Genomic DNA, 17,610 nt, shown 5'->3' on the forward strand with positions numbered 1-17,610 from the left:
GGGGCTGTGCCTGTGCGTGCACAAGCGTGCAACACGCGCACGTCGGTGGCAGGGAGGAGCAGAGCAGCCGTGTGTGGCGCTGGCCCATCGCCGGGACGTCGGATTCAGCCTCCCTGTGCTGCCCGAGCTGCCCCGTCCCGGTGCCAGCGCCTCGTCACCTCCTCGGGGGGTAGCTTGGCCCCATCGCTCGCTATATCGAACGCCAGCATTCAGGGCATGACCTCTGAGGCTCCGAGCCCTGGGAAATCACTTCTGTTATTTCTCCATTAATCCTATAGTTCAGTTCTGTTGTTCAACCATCTCCTTACGTGTGGAATAAACGCGCCGGCAGTTGTCTGGCAGGAACAGGAAAACGAGGGCTCTGGGGATAACGCGCTGCGGTGAGAGGTACCTCTCCCGTGACCACTGGCAGCAAGCTGCAGGTGGGGACGCGGCGGACTTTTCACTGTTAAACCAGCTGGCGTGGCCTTGGCGTGGGGGAGCAGCCAGCCCTAACGCTCTCCTCTCTCCTGCCCCCAGATAAGACTGTGAAGCTATGGAAGGTCAGCGAGCGGGACAAGAGGCCGGAGGGATACAACCTCAAAGATGAGGATGGCCGCCTCCGAGACCCCTCCATGATCACCATGCTACGGGTGAGTGCGGGGAGACCAAGGCTGGCCAGGAGCCTTTCTCTTCAGGGTCTTGGGTGAAAGTTGCTGCCGGCGTCACCCGAGTGCTGCGTTACCCGTCGTGCCCTCGTCGTGCGGCAGCTCGGCGTCGGAGGGCAGGGCGTGCTCCTTTGCCTTGGAGGCCAGCGCTTTGGCTGGCGTGCGGGCGCAGCAGCAGAGGAGGGAGCTGCTGCCGGAGCGGTGCCCAGGCTGTGCCAGCTCTGGGCAGGCGTGCCGCAAGGCGCCGTGGTTCGTCTCGGGTACGCCAGTGCCGCGGTGCTGCTGCTGCGCTGCCCTGTGTGCCCGTCCCAGCGAGGAGGCAGTTAATGAGCCCTCCCTTCTTAGTGCAGTCGCAGTCGCAACTTCTGCTTCAGGAGCGTAAGTACTTTCTCTAAATGAGTTTTCCTCCCAGCCTAAGGGGATTAAAACCGGCTTCCCGAATCAAATGTAAACACCTAAGGCTACGTTTTCCATTTACTGCAAGGAGGATGGATGCACAGACCCATTAAAGCAGCCGCCCCTGCGCCCCGGGAGCGTGTCTGTCCCGGGAGCGCGCCTGGCCAGCAGTGCCAGCAAATTTGCTCTTCCCCGGTGCTGCCCTGGGATAGCTGTTTATGATCTTCAATTTGCATATAAAGAGCCAGCTCCAGCCTGAGGCGGTGCATGCCCTGTTAATTCAATCAGAGCTCACCCCGTGCCCTCGGAGCTCTGGCAGCGGGTGCAGGCAGCGCTGGAGACCCCGAGCGTGTGGGCTCCATTGGCCTCCCCCAGCAGTGAGCAGGGTGCCCCTCTGCAAACGGGGAGAAGCTGTGCTCCCGTCCGCCTGATATTGGAGCAGAAACAGACAATAACTCCTTTAACCCATAGGCCTAGAAATGCCAAGCATGCAGTAATTTTGCCATGACATTAATCAGACCAGACTAGCTTGTGATTTATTAACATCCTGTCACAATTTGCATTTTGAGTACTTGGGGTTTTTACATTTATATATGTAAAATTGTTGCTATGATTACCCTTGGCTCACTTTTATGGCTTCCAGTTCCACTACAGATGAAGCCATTGAGAACCTCAGACAGGTAGTTAATTCTCGTCTCCATACTGAGTTGCTCCTGAGGCTGGCAGGCATTTTTCTTTACTGAGCAAGAAAACATTTTATTTCATGTATATATGTATCTGCTGTCATGTTTCAGGCAGCATTTCCAGCCTAATACACCGTTACCTAGACAGCCTGTCGGAGGAGATTGCTTGGGATCTGGATGTCGGAGCTGGGGTTATCAACCCTCTGCAGGGCTGGGAGGCAGGTTTTCAAAAGACAGCGGTGCGAAGGGGTGTTGCTCCAGTTAGTGCTTAATCTTCCCTTGACGTTTTTGAAATGAAACTTTTTAACATTTTGAAAACGCATTTTTATCTTTTGGGTCGGCCTGACTGTCAGCTCTGCAGGCATCGTGGCATCCGTCTCGCCTGCGGTGGCTGCCAGCCGGTCAGCACAGGCCGGCGGGCGTGGGGAGCGCGCAGTGACGTGTGCCGGTGCCGCAGCCCCGTGCGCCCGCACCCGCTGGTGGGTTCCCCCTTGCCTGGGCGAGGGGAGGCCACGGGGAGCACGTGGGCGGCCCTGGCCGTCTGGCTCTGCGTCCTCTCCTGCGTGCGGTGCCGCCTCTGCCGCCCCCGCCACGGCACCCTTCACGTTGGCTTTGCACTGCTGTGCTTAACGCTATCGTTTCGCTGTTCCTCCTCTTAGCCGTGTGACAGACAGCGGGGTGGGAAGAACAAGCAGCCTCCGTGTGTTTGCTTTGGGGCGGACGCGCGGTGGGTGCAGGAGTGCCGAGCTGGCCGGCTGGGCTCCCGTCTCGGACCTGCCTCTGCGCTCCCCCGTCTGCTCCCGCTGTGCCGGCGGGAAGCGGCTGTCGATCGATTGGAGCCCGCTGTGAGGGTAATGACGGCTCGGCGGGGCGCACGGGCGATGTGGTTGTGAAAATAAATAAATAATTGTCGTGCTCATCTTCGCTATTGATTGTTGGCGTGAGCTATTTGCGTTTGACCGCATCCTGGCGCTTGAATTGGCGACCGCAGGGCTGAAGCGGAGCCAAAAATCAACCTGGGTGTTTTTGCAAGTGCCTAACCTGAAGTTGCACCAGCCGGCCCATCCGTCACTGCCAGTGCCCAGCGGGGCGTCCCTGAGGAGGGGCAGGGATGCAGAGATGCTGCCAGCGTGGCTGGTGCCGGGGCCGGCCCTGGGCAGTGCTGTGCCAGGGATTTCCCGAGGATGTGGGCCAGCCCCGCAGCGTACGGGGCCGTGTTTGGGGTGGGCGCAGCTAGCCCATCCCATGGGGCACCCGCTTGCCCCATCCCTGCTCACGCCGGGAGCGCTCCTGCAGTGCTGGCGTGGATGGAGGCAGCAGCAGTCGCTGGAGTTTGTCAGGGAAGCAAGGAATTGTGATTTTTTTTCCCCCTGTAGAAAGTCCTACTGAAATATCAGAGAACTGGACAGTATTTATTGGAGTCCACTGTCTGCCTCAAAAGTTTCAGCCTTTGTTTTACTTTCAGTCCATTCATTCCTGGTAGCAGCTCGATGCCGTGTGGCTGGAGGAGTTTGCTACTTGGGTGTCTTCCCTTGTGCTATGAGATAAAGCGCTGCGATTCCCTGCTCTCTGGCGAGCAGCCCCACGGGAGCATACGGCTCCTGCTTCATGGCAATGGGAAAAGGTAAAACACGATGTAAATGCTCGGTATTACAGTTCTTAGTATCTGCCTGTGCAACGCTGCTGTCCCTGAGGACGGAAGATTGAGGAGTCTTCTGCCAGCCCTGGTTTGATCTAATGTTTTGATGATTTTACTTATACAGATATTTACATAGCTGTAACCATTTTGCTGCAGCTTGGTGTATCTTTGACGTTTAATTGTCTGTGATGCTTGCGCTTTGGAGTAAAGCCGCATCCATCCACAGTTTAATTTTCAACCACAGACAAGCAAAAAAGGGTTTTAAAACCACCTTGCTGCAATCATCTCTTACCTATTCATCGTAATGGTTTAAATGTACTTGATGAGCATTGTTCTCTGAGGAATTTCTAACCCACATAGTGCAAAAGGAATATTTAACTCTGCTCAGACTGTAAAGTAAGGCTTTTGCTGTCATTAAAAGAGCTCTGCTTATTTGGATAGCCCCCAGTCTAATAGCTACAGCCCTTCAGCCTCATTTAACAGCCTCCGTGAGCTCTCGAGTGCTGCTCGGTGTACAGCCGAACCTACGCCATGGGATGCATGCAGGAAATAATTAACACAAATAATATCCAGGGCTTAAATCTTTTAAAATAGAGCATGTGTTTGCTTTGATCCCTCACAGCGCAAGTCAGACTGCGGTGAAACACTGGTGTGCATCCTCCCACCGGTACCGTCCCCGCCGCAGGAGGAGAAGGCTGCGGGCACCCGGGTGCTGTGTGCGGCAAGGCGCTGTCTGTGCCTCCCATGAGCAAAACGGGGGGAACCAGCCGGGAGAGGCAGCTCCCGGGCCTCCCTTTGCTATAGAGAGGGTCTGATCTGTACATTGTTTAAAGAGAAGCAGCAGCAGCAGGCTGTGCTGCCAGCGCTGCCTTGGCACGTAACGCCTGAGCTCCGGGCACCGCAGGGATGGCCGCCTGCCTCCCCGCTGTGCCTGCTGGAGGCTGCTGCTGAAGGATGTTCTCGTACCGGGCCACTGTGCCTTCTCAAGCCAGGCTGGGATTTCTTACTCCACTGAGCTACATGCGCAGCGGGGAGAGCAGCCGGGGCTCCCCGGCGCTGGCGGGGGCTCTGGTCGGGGGTCTCGGGAGGGGCTGCTGCTGCCTCCACTCCTCTGTCCCAGGGAAACCCAGGGGAGCTCAGGTATCATGTGGGAACAACTTTCCCTGGCCCAGGCAGCTGATCTCTGCCTCAAGCGCTTTAAAATGTTGGGAAGTATGGAAGCACCCTGCAGGCTGGCTGATGGGCACCCAACGAGCCAGGGGCCATTGCTCTGGGCAGCAGGGTTGTGTCTCGCCCAGGTTATTAAGGACTCGGGGGATTGCTGTGGTACCAGGGTGGTTTTCTGTGGTCTCCACTGGACACCTCCCTGGGTGAGGAATGACCCTGCCAGGCCAAGTGCGACGTGGGTGCGATGAGCAGGTGCGTTGATGTGCCCGGTTCTTGGTGTTTGTAGCTGTCATAAATCTCTCTTTGATTAAGAGCTACCACTTCACTCTCTCAGTTCCAGCAAAATCCATCATCAGTTCTGTTTTATATCTCCCGTTTTGCCAAAGCACTCAGATTTCTTGGCCCCTGGGTGCAGTTTCCTGGGGAGGCTGTGCTGTGCTCTGCAGCATCCAGTGCACCCGACGGGCAGCCCCAGAGCGGGGCTGTGTGACAGGAGAGGGATGGGATGGGATGGGATGGGGTGCTTCGGAGGAGGACTGCTGTGCTGCTGCATTGCTGCCCAGCAAAGAGATATGTCTGTCTTTTCCTTGCATACATTCTCCAAAGCATTATCATTTAAATGACAAGGTAATGTGAAACATTTGGCTTTTTTTGGCTATAAAATGCATATGGCAGAACTAATCAATTTAAAATGGTCATCATCAAACCGTTGCCACAGAAATTAAAAAAGAGAAAAGGATTTTTCCCATTTTCATTAGTCGCTTAGGTTGCTCTAAAGCAGTTCAACGTGTAATATTTGCATTCTTGGCTGCCTTTTGGTAGCCTGGCCCCGCTGCCCGAGCAGGGTAGCACTGGGCTCACCGCCACGCAGTGCCGTCTCTGGGAAGCCGGCGTGCTGGTCTGGGACGTGCGGGGGACCTGTGTGGTTACTGCCTTGGAGGCGCTTGATTTTTGTCACTCCTGAAGCAACACCGTATGAAGGAGGAAGGGCTTGGCTCGGTCTCCCGCTGAGGCACGGCCAGTCTGCAGGGCTCAGGCTCTGAAGACACCGCAGAGGTAACGGTGGTTTCCCAGGGACGGGCAGCGCCAGCGCCTCGCGCCACGGCTGCGGGGCGCAGGAGGGACGGGCAGCGCCAGCGCCTCGCGCCACGGCTGCCGGGCGCAGGAGGGATGGGCAGCACGCTGCGAGGCACAGCAGGGCCTGGCCGGGCGTGGGGACGGGGCGCTCACGGCACAGCCGCAGCGCGTTTGCAGAGCGGGGCCTCCCCTCTGGCCCAGGCAGTGCCAGCACCCAGCCCGCCGGCGTGCCCTGCCTGCACCTCTGCCTGCTTCGTTCTGCAGACACTGGAAATGAAGAAGCCCTATTTGCCACTGCTTTTCTCATTTTTTTGTTTTTCCCAGGTCATGAGTTGAATTCTTTCTTTTCTGGTGAAAACTCGCTATTCATCCTTTTAATATTTGTTGAAATGTTGAAATGCTGATGACTGGAATTGACCTTTCAGATTTTTTTTTATCTCCTTTTCCACAGCAATTGTACTGCTGGTATCTGTGTCTAGACGTACTGTAAAAACAATGTGCTGGGCAGAATTATCAAACGGGTTTAGATTGCTTTGAATTTGTGTTTGGTAACATGGCTGTGCTTCTACACACTTATCCCAGGAAAAGTAGGAAAATTGTAAACTGCTAGGTGGGATTTCACTGACACTGGCTCTTTTTCAGTGGGAGAAATTAGTTAGAAAATATCTTTTCAAACAATCACATCTTTAAGGGGAATGTAATTCTAATGAGATTGGTGTGAAGAATTTGGGATTTTTAACTTCGGATAAGAAAAATGTTCTGTTTGTTCTTTGAGGTTTCTGCAAACTTATTTCAGAATTTAGGTACAGATGGTGAAAGTAATCCTGGAGTGTAATAACTGAACTAGGACAAATTCTCAGCTACAAACAAACAAAATCCTATCATGCTATAAAAAATATACAAAGAACAGGAAATCTGGGATGATTTGGGCTGTATGTGGAACAACACTTGCAGCCAATGCTCAGCCTTGCGCTAAAAACCCTTCCTGAAGTGGCCCTGTTTTTGCGGGGGTATTTGTGTTGATGGCCCGAACATGGCCCACGTGGACCAACTGCAGGCTTTGAACTCGGCTCCTCGGTGCCGATGGAGCAGGGCGCGGCAGGTGCTCCTGTGGCTCGGTACCCATTGCGGCTGGGACCCGTTGCCCACGGATGGCTCCCCTTGGCTTCTGCTGGGGCGTCCACGTGGGGACGGAAGGAGATAGCCCCGCTTCTGCCCTGCCGCAGGGCCGGGGGCTGCGGGAGCGGGCACGGGGCAGGCGGCGCAGGGACCTGCCGCCTGCTCCTGCAGCCCTTGCCCGCTCCCACGGTGCGGCGGGGGCTCAGCATGCAGCCAGGTTCGGTGTCACACCTTCTCCCCACCCCAGCTCCCACTCCTGCAACTGCGAGTGTGTGCTGAGCGGCTGCCAGTGCCGGTGCCAGCGCCCTGCGGTGTGCCAGCAGCATCCGTGCCCGAGCGGTCATGGAGAAGCTGGACACGGCTCCGGCTGGCAGCGCACGCTCCCGCTCCGGTGCTGCAGCGCCGGCTGCACCGTCCTCCCTGCAGACCTGGCGTCCGTGGTCCTCCCCCTGCTCCTGGCCCCCCAGCTGGGACCCAGACCCTTCTGGGGCAGCCTGCACCTTTTGGACCTGCACACGTGAAGGGGGATCTGCAGCTGGCAGCAAGTCTGTGCCTGCGTTTCATTGTATGAAAAAAGGCTCGGTAACAGGCACCAGAAGAAACGGTGTTAGTGTGATGCTTAGCAGGGAGGGAAATGCCTAGGGAAAAGAGATGAAACCAGAAGCTCTGTCAGCTACATGGACTGGTAATGAGATAGCAGGTTTATCCTCCCGCGGGAAGGTACCTTCCACACTTCATGGGGAAGGTCCAATAAGGCAAAATCCTGAAGAGCATGAAATTGTCAGTCTGCCATGAAAATAGTGTCTGATGCACATTTTGTCTGCAAAATACTAATCTGCAGGCAGCGTTGGCCGGTTACAGAATATGTCTTTTGTAGGTAAGAAATAACCATCGGGGGAAATAACCATCGGGGAGCACATTCAGAGGAGCTCAGCTGCTGGAGCAGGTGAAGAACCTTGCCAGATTTATCCCCGAGCAGCTAGCTCTGCTCTCTGATTTGCCAGGAACTGGATTACATTTTCCTTCTTGCAAACCCAAGGCTAGGGTTAATCTGGGCTTCGGCTGTGACTAATCCCGCTTGGCCAAGTCCTGCCAGCTCGCCAAGGCTGCGGAGCAAACCACGTGCCAGGCAGCGCTCGTGCGGAGCAAGGGCGGGTGGGCTGGCAGGAGCGGGGCTACGCCTGGCCGGCCACGCTGGCCTGGAGCTGCTGCCGCAGCTCGGCTCGCACCAGAAAGGGCAGAGCTTGTCCAGCTGTGAACGCAAAAGGAGAGGAAAGCTCTGCCCAGCCCGCTGGTTTGCAGCATCGCGGTTAGACACGAGTGCTGCCGTACACGCCGAGCTGGACGCCGTGGGAGCTGCTCTGCAGTCTCCGTTACAGCCGCTGACCTGCTGCCGGTCCCGCTGCACATAGCAGATCATTGCAGAGCTCTGGCTGCAGTTGGTGCTGACGCTTGGTAACCCCTGACGAGGTGGGGACCGGATAGACACCTAAATGGATTATTTACTGATTTTTTTTTTAATGGCTACTAATCTGGGTCAGATTTGTATCTCAGCATTAAGTCTAGTGCAGCTCCGTTGTGCTAAGAGGATTCCGTGGAGGTAACTGAGAGCAAAGCCTTCTCCATTACACAGAAATGGGTTTGTGGTCCCAATGCTGACAAGTCTGCGGTCGCCGTCTCCCCCGTCTGCCCGTGGCCAGAAGACTGTGCAGGGGTGGGTGCAGGACCCGCAGCAGGGCGGTGCTGGGGCGCAGTGGCAGCTTTCTGGGCCACGGGCGGCATCACTGCTGTGCTTGTCTGCGCTGGGCTTTCCCTTCATGAGCCAGCCCTGTCCAAGTCACACCCTCTAGGGATTTTTGGCTTCCCGTGAGCAGGATTCCCAGCAGCGCTTTCGCCTTGCATGTAGGTGGTTGGGTCCCATCTCACTGCGGGGCTGTGCTGGGGGTTTCGTGTCACCGGTCTGACCCCCAGTGACGGGCTGCTCAAACCCAGCACTCATCGGACTTGTGCTTGTGAGACGTTATGTGGCCATGTCATCCCGGAGCTGAGGTCTTAATCTTTTCCCCCCGGTATATTGACTTGTGTTTTGAAAACGCTGCATGCCACATTAGCACCTCTGGGCAGAGGACGAGGTTTTCCTGAGAAACACGGAATCCCTGCATCTCTTCAGGCCACGTCCATCACAGCGCCGTAAGTGACGACGAGAAGCTCTGCCACACCAAGCTTTTCCCCCGGGAGCAGGGAGCATTTGGTGACAGTTGACATGACAGACAATGGAAGTGGGAAACCTGATGGGAACAGGGGACAAAGTAGTGAAGCGGCAGCAATTACTGCCATCGCGTTACCTGCGCTGCGGTCCTTTGCTCGGCAGCTGGAGGTGGCAGGAGGAAACATGGCACTGATGGTGGGAAGGGGCCAGGGCACGCTGGCTCCCTCCAGCCCCCAGCCACAACCACGGAGAAAATGAATTTTACAGCTCAAGGGAGGATTAGTGCCTCATTAACTCAGGAAAGGGGAAGCCTTCACCAAACAAGGAGCGAGGAATCGCGTGTCATGTGTGCTTTGAGTGAGTGGGACCGGCTCTTTTGCAGGGGGTGCCTGCTAAAGGCAGAAAGAAAATTAAGACATATTTTATTTTAAATGAAAAATGACTGGCACCCCCCCCCCCCCCTTTCCTGAAAACAGAAAGTAATTTAATTTATTAGTGGTTTATTTTATTTGACAGCCTTTCTATGTACTTGATGCGGTTTGTTACACTGAATTACCCTTTAATAATGGGTATATATAATACCAGAGCCTGCCCTGCAGGTTGGCTCCGTAATTGAAGAAGGGATGCACTGAGGAGGTCTCTGCGCTGTTGAGGATTGCCATGGCAATCCTCGTGGGAGCCGGGTGGTTTAGGCAGACACTGGCTTGGACTCTGTGTGCTTAAAAAAAATAAAAAGTCCAAGTTTCAGTTGCTGTCACGTTCCCCCATTTGTTGGGCCCTTTCTCTTCACTGCCACTGACCGCTGCCGCTCCCTGCCTGCCCAGCTGGGCTCGGGGTGGTGTGGCTGCGGCACCCGGAGCAGCGTGCAGGGTCTTCCCCCAAACCACCCTTTCTTTTCCTTTACTGTACATTAAGCAGAAATGTGATGCAGGTGTCCGTCAGCCACTGAACGGGCCCCGGGGCGCTGGGAGTTACATTGCTGGGGACCAGGCAGTGCGCTGGGAGAGACGCAGCCAAGAGCAGTCCCGTGGTGGCGAGCGGGGAGGGGGCGGCAGACGGCACCATGTCTCTGCCCGTGATGCGCGTGTCGACGAGGGCACGCGTCAGTGCCGGCACCGGGGGTCGAGCCGGCGGCTGCTCCCCTTGGCCATCCTGAGATGGGGGTTTGCCTTCTGCTGCACGATTTCTGCTGTCGTGGGAGGAGGTCCCCAAGCCGGTGTGTGCTCCCCGTGCCTTCCTGGCTGCTCCTGCCTCACAGTGTCAGTGCTTTCAGGTTGAAATACTTATTGTTGCTATTCCTAAAAGCTCACAGCACAGGGTGAGAAGGGGCATGCTGTTTTCCATATTCCAGTGTAGATTCTTGCCACCATAGCAGATAAAAAAATCCTGCCTTAACAAAATACTCATGGGTGACCAGGTTTGTTCCTCTTGTGGGGTTTTATCTGGTAACAGACCAAGCTCCAGGCATAAAAAACACCCCAGAATTTGGCTCTGAAGTAATGTGTGGAGAATTTTCTTGGCTGAAGAGTTTATCCTAGCTCTGTGGTTGTGATAGCTGCTGTAAGAATCGGGTACGGGATTGTGCTGGGGTGCTGGAAGCTGCAGGCGGCCGCGCTGCTCTGGCGCAGCCCCGGATTGCCCTGGTTGCTTCGCGCGGCGGTGCACGGCTGGGCTCCTGCCGGGGATGGGGACTGGCCTGGGGTTCGGCCGCGAGGTGAGGTCGGGCTGCACAGCATCATCTTGCTGAGTGAAATCCTCTGCCGAAGCCTTTGCTGTGCTTATTTTTGTGCCCAGCGAGGCCTGGGGTAGCCGTCGAACCCTTTCCCTTCGCACAACCGTCGTGTTTCTGACGCTCTGAACGACAGGCGGTTCCTGTAATCCCCGAGCAAAACACGAGCCTCCGTCCCCAGATGGCTGAGCAGAGTCCTTCAGCGGCAAACGATGCATCATTGCCTGTGTCAGGCTGAATTAGCAGGCAGGCTCGTCACATTAAGCTCAGGCTCTGAGCTGGCAGTCCCTGTGCTCTAGTGTCACTCGAGCTGGCTGTCACACTCCCGTCCCCACCTCTGCAGCCATGGGAAATCTCTTTGGGCAGCACGCAGATAATACACACAGTAATGAAGTAGCTTGAGGGAATAGCTTACTGGCAAGCAGGAGCACAGACTGACACCTTTCTAGTGTATTAAGTTGCCTTAAGAGTGTTACGTCTGAAGTTATTACTTACACCGCTCCTTGCATGCGCTATTCGTACCGCATCTCTCCATTCCCTGATGTTTACATGAGTTATGCTTATTAATATAAAGGCAAACGTGTGTAGCTCGGTTTCTAGTCCCTCCATCTGTCCCTACCCTGTGCGTTCCCTTTCCCTGTCTCATCTCCTACCTCCATCACTTCACTGTGAAGCAAATGCAAAAAAGTTGAGAGAAAAATCTGTGCTGACCTAGCTCTCTCAAGAAATATATTTCTGTTAGAAATGCTCCAGGAATTTCAGATTCTGGTTAACAGTGACAAAACAAGGCAGAAGTGGTTTTTATTTTTTTTTTTTTCAAAGGAACAGTTGCTGCAGCAGAGATGGGAGCCTGGTTTAATGGGTTCTCGCTGCCTCACTGCAATCCAACCGTACTGGTGCCTCTTTCAAAAGTGAGAGGCTTTCGTGCCTGCTTGTCCTTGTGTTCATACGCTTAGAAAGGCGTTAGGTTTCCTTGGTGAGGGTGGGACGGAGCGCTGCCAGCCTGAGCTGCGCGGGCGCCCGCCATGGCCATTGGCAGCGTCCCCCCCGTGCCGGGTGCTGGCGTGGGTCGGGTGGGACAGCCGGACCCTGTTCCCGGGTGCTGATGCTCTGCTTCCCGTCCCGCAGGTGCCTGTGCTCCGGCCCATGGACCTGATGGTGGAGGCCACCCCCCGGAGGGTGTTTGCCAATGCGCATACCTACCACATCAACTCCATCTCTGTCAACAGCGACTACGAGACCTACATGTCAGCGGACGACCTGAGGATAAACCTGTGGAACTTTGAAATCACAAATCAAAGTTTTAGTATCCTTTGGTGCGTGCCACCCTGCGGTCCCTGGGACAGTCCCAGCCCGGCCAAGAGCAGCAATAAGGGAGGTGCCTTGGCTGGCAAGTGGGGTGTAGAAGCCCTGGGAGCCCAGACGCGTGCAAATGTCAGTGGGAGAATGAGAAAGCTGGACGGGGAGACAGGTCCCCGGTGAAGGTGAGCGGCGGAGGGGGAACCTGCGAGGTCCGGCTCCGCGGGAGGCAGCAGAGCCGTGCCCGTGTCTGCTGTGACGGCGACCGAGCAGGTAACGCAGCTTCTCGCCTGGCCCTGGCCCCACACCCCGATCATGGTTCCTTGGTACAGGAGCTTCACCCTCTGGAAAGGGCTCGCCGGGGCTCAGGAGTACAAAATAGGGCTGTCTGCCATGCATCCAACTGCAGAACGCCTGAAATCCCGTCCCCAGGTGTCATTACCAAGGCACTTTGCTCTCGTCTCTGCCTGTGCTGCCGGGCTGAGCCGTGCTGCCAGCAGGACGCCGGGCTGTCGCCGGCGGGCACATTCAACGCTGAGCCGCTCCCTCTGTGGCGCAGGGCTCAGCTGGCATCGTCACGACTGCTGTGGGTGACACATTTCTGAATTTTGCCTGCAGGGTCTGCATGGGGCAGGAGGGAGGGGGGTCCGCGGGTGATGGAGAAGACAGATGCCTTGGGGAAGACAGGGAGAGGAAATATTAATCGTGCAGTCTCCATTATACCCTGCAGCAGGGTGACAGGCTGCCAGTCAGAGTCGTACAAATGAGGTCGTGCCAGTCACCCTTGTAACAGCCACATCAGAAATAATAACAACAGGGATCTAATCATCAGTGATATTTATATAGTGCTTCCTACTGAGAAATCCCCAGGGCATGTGGCAAATTTAGGCAGTTGGAGAGGATTTCAGCAGTCACAGGCGTGTGGCTGGTGGGAGCTCAAAGTGGGTGCGGTTGAGCAGGGCTGCGATGTGTGTTGTGTTTTGGGGAAAAAGGTGAGGAGTACTAAATTTGGGTAAAACCTCAGGGAGTTTAGATGGCCCGAGGGAGTTTGGCCAAGGTGCAAGTACAGCACCCAAAACACTTGCTAAGAATTGATGGAGAAACCTCACCACCAGAGAGATGTCCACTCAGATGTCCCATCGCACCGGCTTGCTGGAGCATCGGTGTCACTCTGTGCCCGGTGCCTTGGAGCCCCTTCCTGGGGTGTCCCTGGTTTGGCTGCATTTGGCCGAGCCACGGGACCAGCCGCACTGGGCTCTCCGCAGGGCACCCGGTGGGGCGTTGGGTGACGCTGGCTGGTGGGGAGGAGAGCCATGGCAGCACCGCCTGCCTGCCCAGGGAGGTGGGGAGCATGTCGCCAGTTCTCACTTTTGTCGATAAAAACCAAATCTGGTCCCTGCCTGACTTAAGAGTTGAGAAGAGGCAGTGCTATGGATTGGAGTTGCTTAGTTTTGTGCATGCCACCCAGCCGCTGCACGCTTTGGTGGGATTTGGAACTTCTGCTGAGCAAAGCACCGGGGCTGTCGTGAGAGGTTGTTGTGGGTCAGAAGTGCAGGATCGCTACAGAACCATGGGGAGTGCAGCGGCATCGTGACACAGTGCGGTCCTGCGCCGCTTCTCATTGCAGACTGTCAGCATGCCTTATGAACACCAGTGCATCCAGACTTGTGCAGTGTGGGAGGGAGCGATCGCTGTCCCGCAGGGCCGTGTGCCGGGTTCAGGTCTGGCTTGCACTGGGATCCAGGTTCTGCTGCAGACCCACGGCACGGCCGGGCTGTGAAACCACTCAGTGGCTATGAACTGTGCCGGCTGCTTCTGCGGGAACGCTTGCTGTTGTAAAGCACCCCACATGGGTGAGAAATTCGTATCTTCTTTATTTTTTTTAACTCTTGTCTTGCCAGGAACAGCAGGACCTTAATTTTCTTTCCAGGGGGTGAGAAAAGGTGCTGTTTCTTTTTCCCCCTCTGCACAGTGGGTAAATCGTCCCATGCTGGGTGTCCGGATTGCTCTGTAAGACCTAAAGCCGCTTCCACCGGTGATTGCTGGCTTGGTGTCAGGTGGGGACGGACACTTGTCAGCTGTCCCCAGCAGCACCGGGATGCTCTGTGGGGCTGTGCAGGTCCTTGCCGGCACCATCCGCAGGGCCTGGGGACAGGGTCTGCAGCTTGGTTTTGAACCCAGCATTTCACCGAGCCCAGGCATTTGAAATGTTTTGGAAATTACACGTCCCTGGGCAGCTGCCCCTGGGCTGCGGTGGTTTTCTCTTGGTTGTCATGCTTCGCATTTTGTTTCCTCCCCGTTGTTTTTGGTGTGGTTACTGTGCCCCAACGCTGCAATAAAAGACGTTTACTCTGGCTCGGGGCGAATGGGCAGAGTCAGGTCTCGTGCTGCGCAGAGGGGCTCCAGGCCATGGTACCCGAGCTGCGGTCCCCGGCTGAACAGAAAACGTGACGGACGTTGGCTTTCCCCCACGCTGGCGCTGGCTGGTCCCGGCTTGGCGCTGCGGTTCTGCCCCGGGATGGTGCTGCTCTTGGCAACGCCTGGTTTGCAGGGGGCAAGGGCAAGCCCAGGTGCCCGGAGACATCAGCAGGAGGGGCAGCGGGAGGAGACCCCACGGGAGCAGCGGGGTCTGGGCCGGGCTACGTGGGGCTCCTTGACTCGCCCTGCCAGACATCGTGGACATCAAGCCAGCCAACATGGAGGAGCTGACGGAGGTGATCACGGCCGCTGAGTTCCACCCGCACCACTGCAACACCTTCGTCTACAGCAGCAGCAAAGGCACCATCCGGCTGTGCGACATGCGCACCTCCGCCCTCTGCGACCGCCACGCCAAGTGTGAGTACAGCCCCCACCAGTGGGATGGCCGGGACAGGGTCCCCTTTGGGTTAAAAGGGCCCAAAAAAGGGAGTGCGGAGACCGACCTGGGCTCAGGTCTGCCCTGCCACCTCGCCCCGTCCTCCCGTGCCGGGCTGTGGTCCTGCCTGCCCCTGGGCGTCCCATGGCCACCTGCCCTCAGTCCCGCCTGTCCCCGAAAGGAGCAGCTTCCCCTGGGTCCTGGCCCCGCACGCTTTGGGGAGGCGTGTTAGAAACCCCACGGTGATGTTTCGGCAGCAGGGGGTCCGAGGGGTCACTGGGGTATCGCTGCACAGCAACTTTGGAGCTGTCAGTGCCAGAAGACGGGGAGTGCTGTGTTTCTTCAGACTGTCCAAATAGCCCTAAGTCCTGTTGTCATCTGTGGTTGATGCCGCGGGGGCCAGGATGTGCAGAAAAGCCCCCTCAAAATTTGGAGTAAGCTGGGCAGCTGTGGAGCTTGTCCTTGGTCCTCCCTGGGCTGATGCGATGAGCGAGTGCTGCTGAGGCAGCCAGCTACGCTCGGTTCCTCCTCAGCCTGTACGTGTCAGGAGGTCGTTGCTGGAAATACTCTCCTTATCAGCAACTGCTCAGTAAAATACCGGCACAAACACCTACAGCATTTACGGGTGGGCTGGTAAATACCTGTTGCTCTTCTGTGTGCCCTAGCAGTTCGCAGCAGCCCTGTGCTGAGCGCAGTGTTGTAAATACGACACAAAGATGGGACAGACCTAAAGGAGTTCGGTATCTGCCTTAAAGACAGCGAAATACGGCAGCAGCAAGGACTGCTCTGCTGTGTGACTGGACAGCTAAACCCCTGTGTCTCCTGTTCTTATCTGAGTTTTCTTCAGAAAATGGCCAATATCTTGGGAGATTAAGGAGATTTCCAGTATTCAAAGTGTGATCATGTTACGAGAATAAGATGCACGAACCGGGTGCAACTTGCTGGAGGCCCATGCTAATAATCAGCATCCAGAGAGCACCTGGGTGTGTTTCAGATTTAGGTTTCCTAGAGGTGATAGGGAATCACACACCAGCTGTTGTTTCTGGGCTTTTGAGCTGCGGTCGTGGTCTGATACCTGTTTTTAAACTGGAGTGAAGTGGATGGAGAGGAAAGCTTACATTGCTGGCTGGAGATTGGGAAATACTGAACGGCAGTTTTCCCAAATCCTGAGCAAAACATACCTTTCTATTCTTGCATTTCCCGACCATGTCTCGGAGTCCTACAGTGATGGCTCCCAGCTGGGAATCAGAATACAATTAAGGAGCAAACAAAATTCATTTTCCTGACACTTCAGCAGCAGAAGCCCTCCCCAGCATTTCCCTTTGTTTGTGTACTGCTGCTTCCCTCCCGCCCTCGGCGAGCACACCGGCCAGCGGTGAATCCCGGCTCAGTTTGACCTCTCCCGTGACATTTCCTTATTGATTTCCCTCCGTCCCTCAGAAGCATCAGCCTCAGTCAATTGCAGTTCAGCAGATGTGTGAGTCGAAACCGAGACAGTTCATCAAAGTTCAAAATGAAAAGCAACATTGGCTTTTGGAGGCGAATCCTGCAACGGAGACATTTAATAACTATCAATATTTAATAAAAATGCAGAAGATAGCACTGCACATCCCAGTCATGTTTATTTAGATAGATGCAGTTTGCTGCTTGGGGCCAGCTTTTACTTATGTGCTTCTCTTACTAAATCTTGTTTGCCCATTTTATTTGAGGCTCCTGCGATCTGTGACACTGCCTGTTACCTCCAGCCGCGCAGCTGGCCTAAGAGAGACCGGCAGCTTCCATATAGAAATGCCTGCTCCGCAGGGATGTGGAGAACCATGTGCTACAACACTAAGAGGAGCAGTGGTCCTGCAAGGCGATACCCACCCCGGCACACCATGCGCAAAGAAATCACGCGCGTTGTCCGAAGCACCACAGCAAGCCAGAGGGGAGATCGGGATTCCTGGAGCAGCTGGTAATGCCGGCAAAAGGAATCCTGTTTGAAAAGCATATGGCAAAGTGAGGAAAAACCCTGTTGGGGGGTTACTGCAGTTATTTCCCCGTAGCAAAAGGCATTGGGCTTTCCCCTTCTTTTTTTAAGGAGCCACCTGTGAGTGTACCTGCCAAACTCCTGAAACAAAGGGCTCAAAGTGCAGCCCGTTTCCCGAAGCGGGGCCTTCGCCGCCTTGTCTTTTCACTGCTGACTGCCTGACAGCAACACCACCAAACGTTCTCTTTGCTGCAAACGGTTTCAGCTTTGCTTAGAAAGAAGCAGCACATAGAACTGCTCTGATAAGGTAACTGGCAGCATATAGATTTTGCCCTCCGATGTTGCAGATGTATTTCTAGAGCGAGCCCCCCGCCCCTTGTATTTGGGCAGGCACTGCAGCCTTTTGGGGAAGCCCCAGTGAGGAAGCCCCAGCCAGACTCTGCATCGCTGCTGCTTTCCAAGGACGTGGTGGAAAGGCCGCGTCTCCTTGAGGAGCAGGATCACCCCGTGGGCTGCGCAGCCCTTCTTGGCCATCTCGGGGGTTGGTTTGGGCTGCATCCCCTCGGAGAGGGTGCTGATGAAGCTGCTTGGGAAGGAGGGCTGGCAGCGGGAGCCGGCATGGGGAGGGCAGCTCCTGCTCAGTGTCAGAGGAAAATGGGTTTGTTGTGTAACCAAGAATTAGCGCTCAGAAATCCTTTCCGTGAGCTCAGCAGCCCAGATCTGCTTCTGCAGCAGGAGCAAAGCCATACAAAAGCCTTCAGCCGGGAAGCAAAAATAGCTCTCCCGAGCCCCTGCGCTGCCCAGCCGCGCGCTTTGGTTCTC

General features: G+C 55.7%; 1 protein-coding gene across 2 annotated transcripts in view; it reads left to right on the plus strand.

Annotated features, from left to right (window-relative positions):
- The window catches only part of PPP2R2B (protein phosphatase 2 regulatory subunit Bbeta), a 111,531-nt gene that overhangs the window by 86,800 nt on the left and 7,121 nt on the right, over positions 1-17,610 (plus strand). For both annotated transcript variants that reach the window (XM_075714983.1, XM_075714984.1), the window contains exons 4-6: positions 520-632; positions 11,795-11,972; positions 14,636-14,800. In XM_075714983.1, coding sequence (XP_075571098.1) covers positions 520-632; positions 11,795-11,972; positions 14,636-14,800 — 456 coding nt within the window. The remainder of the gene's footprint in view (positions 1-519; positions 633-11,794; positions 11,973-14,635; positions 14,801-17,610) is intronic.

The sequence above is a fragment of the Pelecanus crispus genome, chromosome 8 (assembly GCF_030463565.1).
Source record: "Pelecanus crispus isolate bPelCri1 chromosome 8, bPelCri1.pri, whole genome shotgun sequence".
Lineage (NCBI taxonomy): Eukaryota > Metazoa > Chordata > Aves > Pelecaniformes > Pelecanidae > Pelecanus > Pelecanus crispus.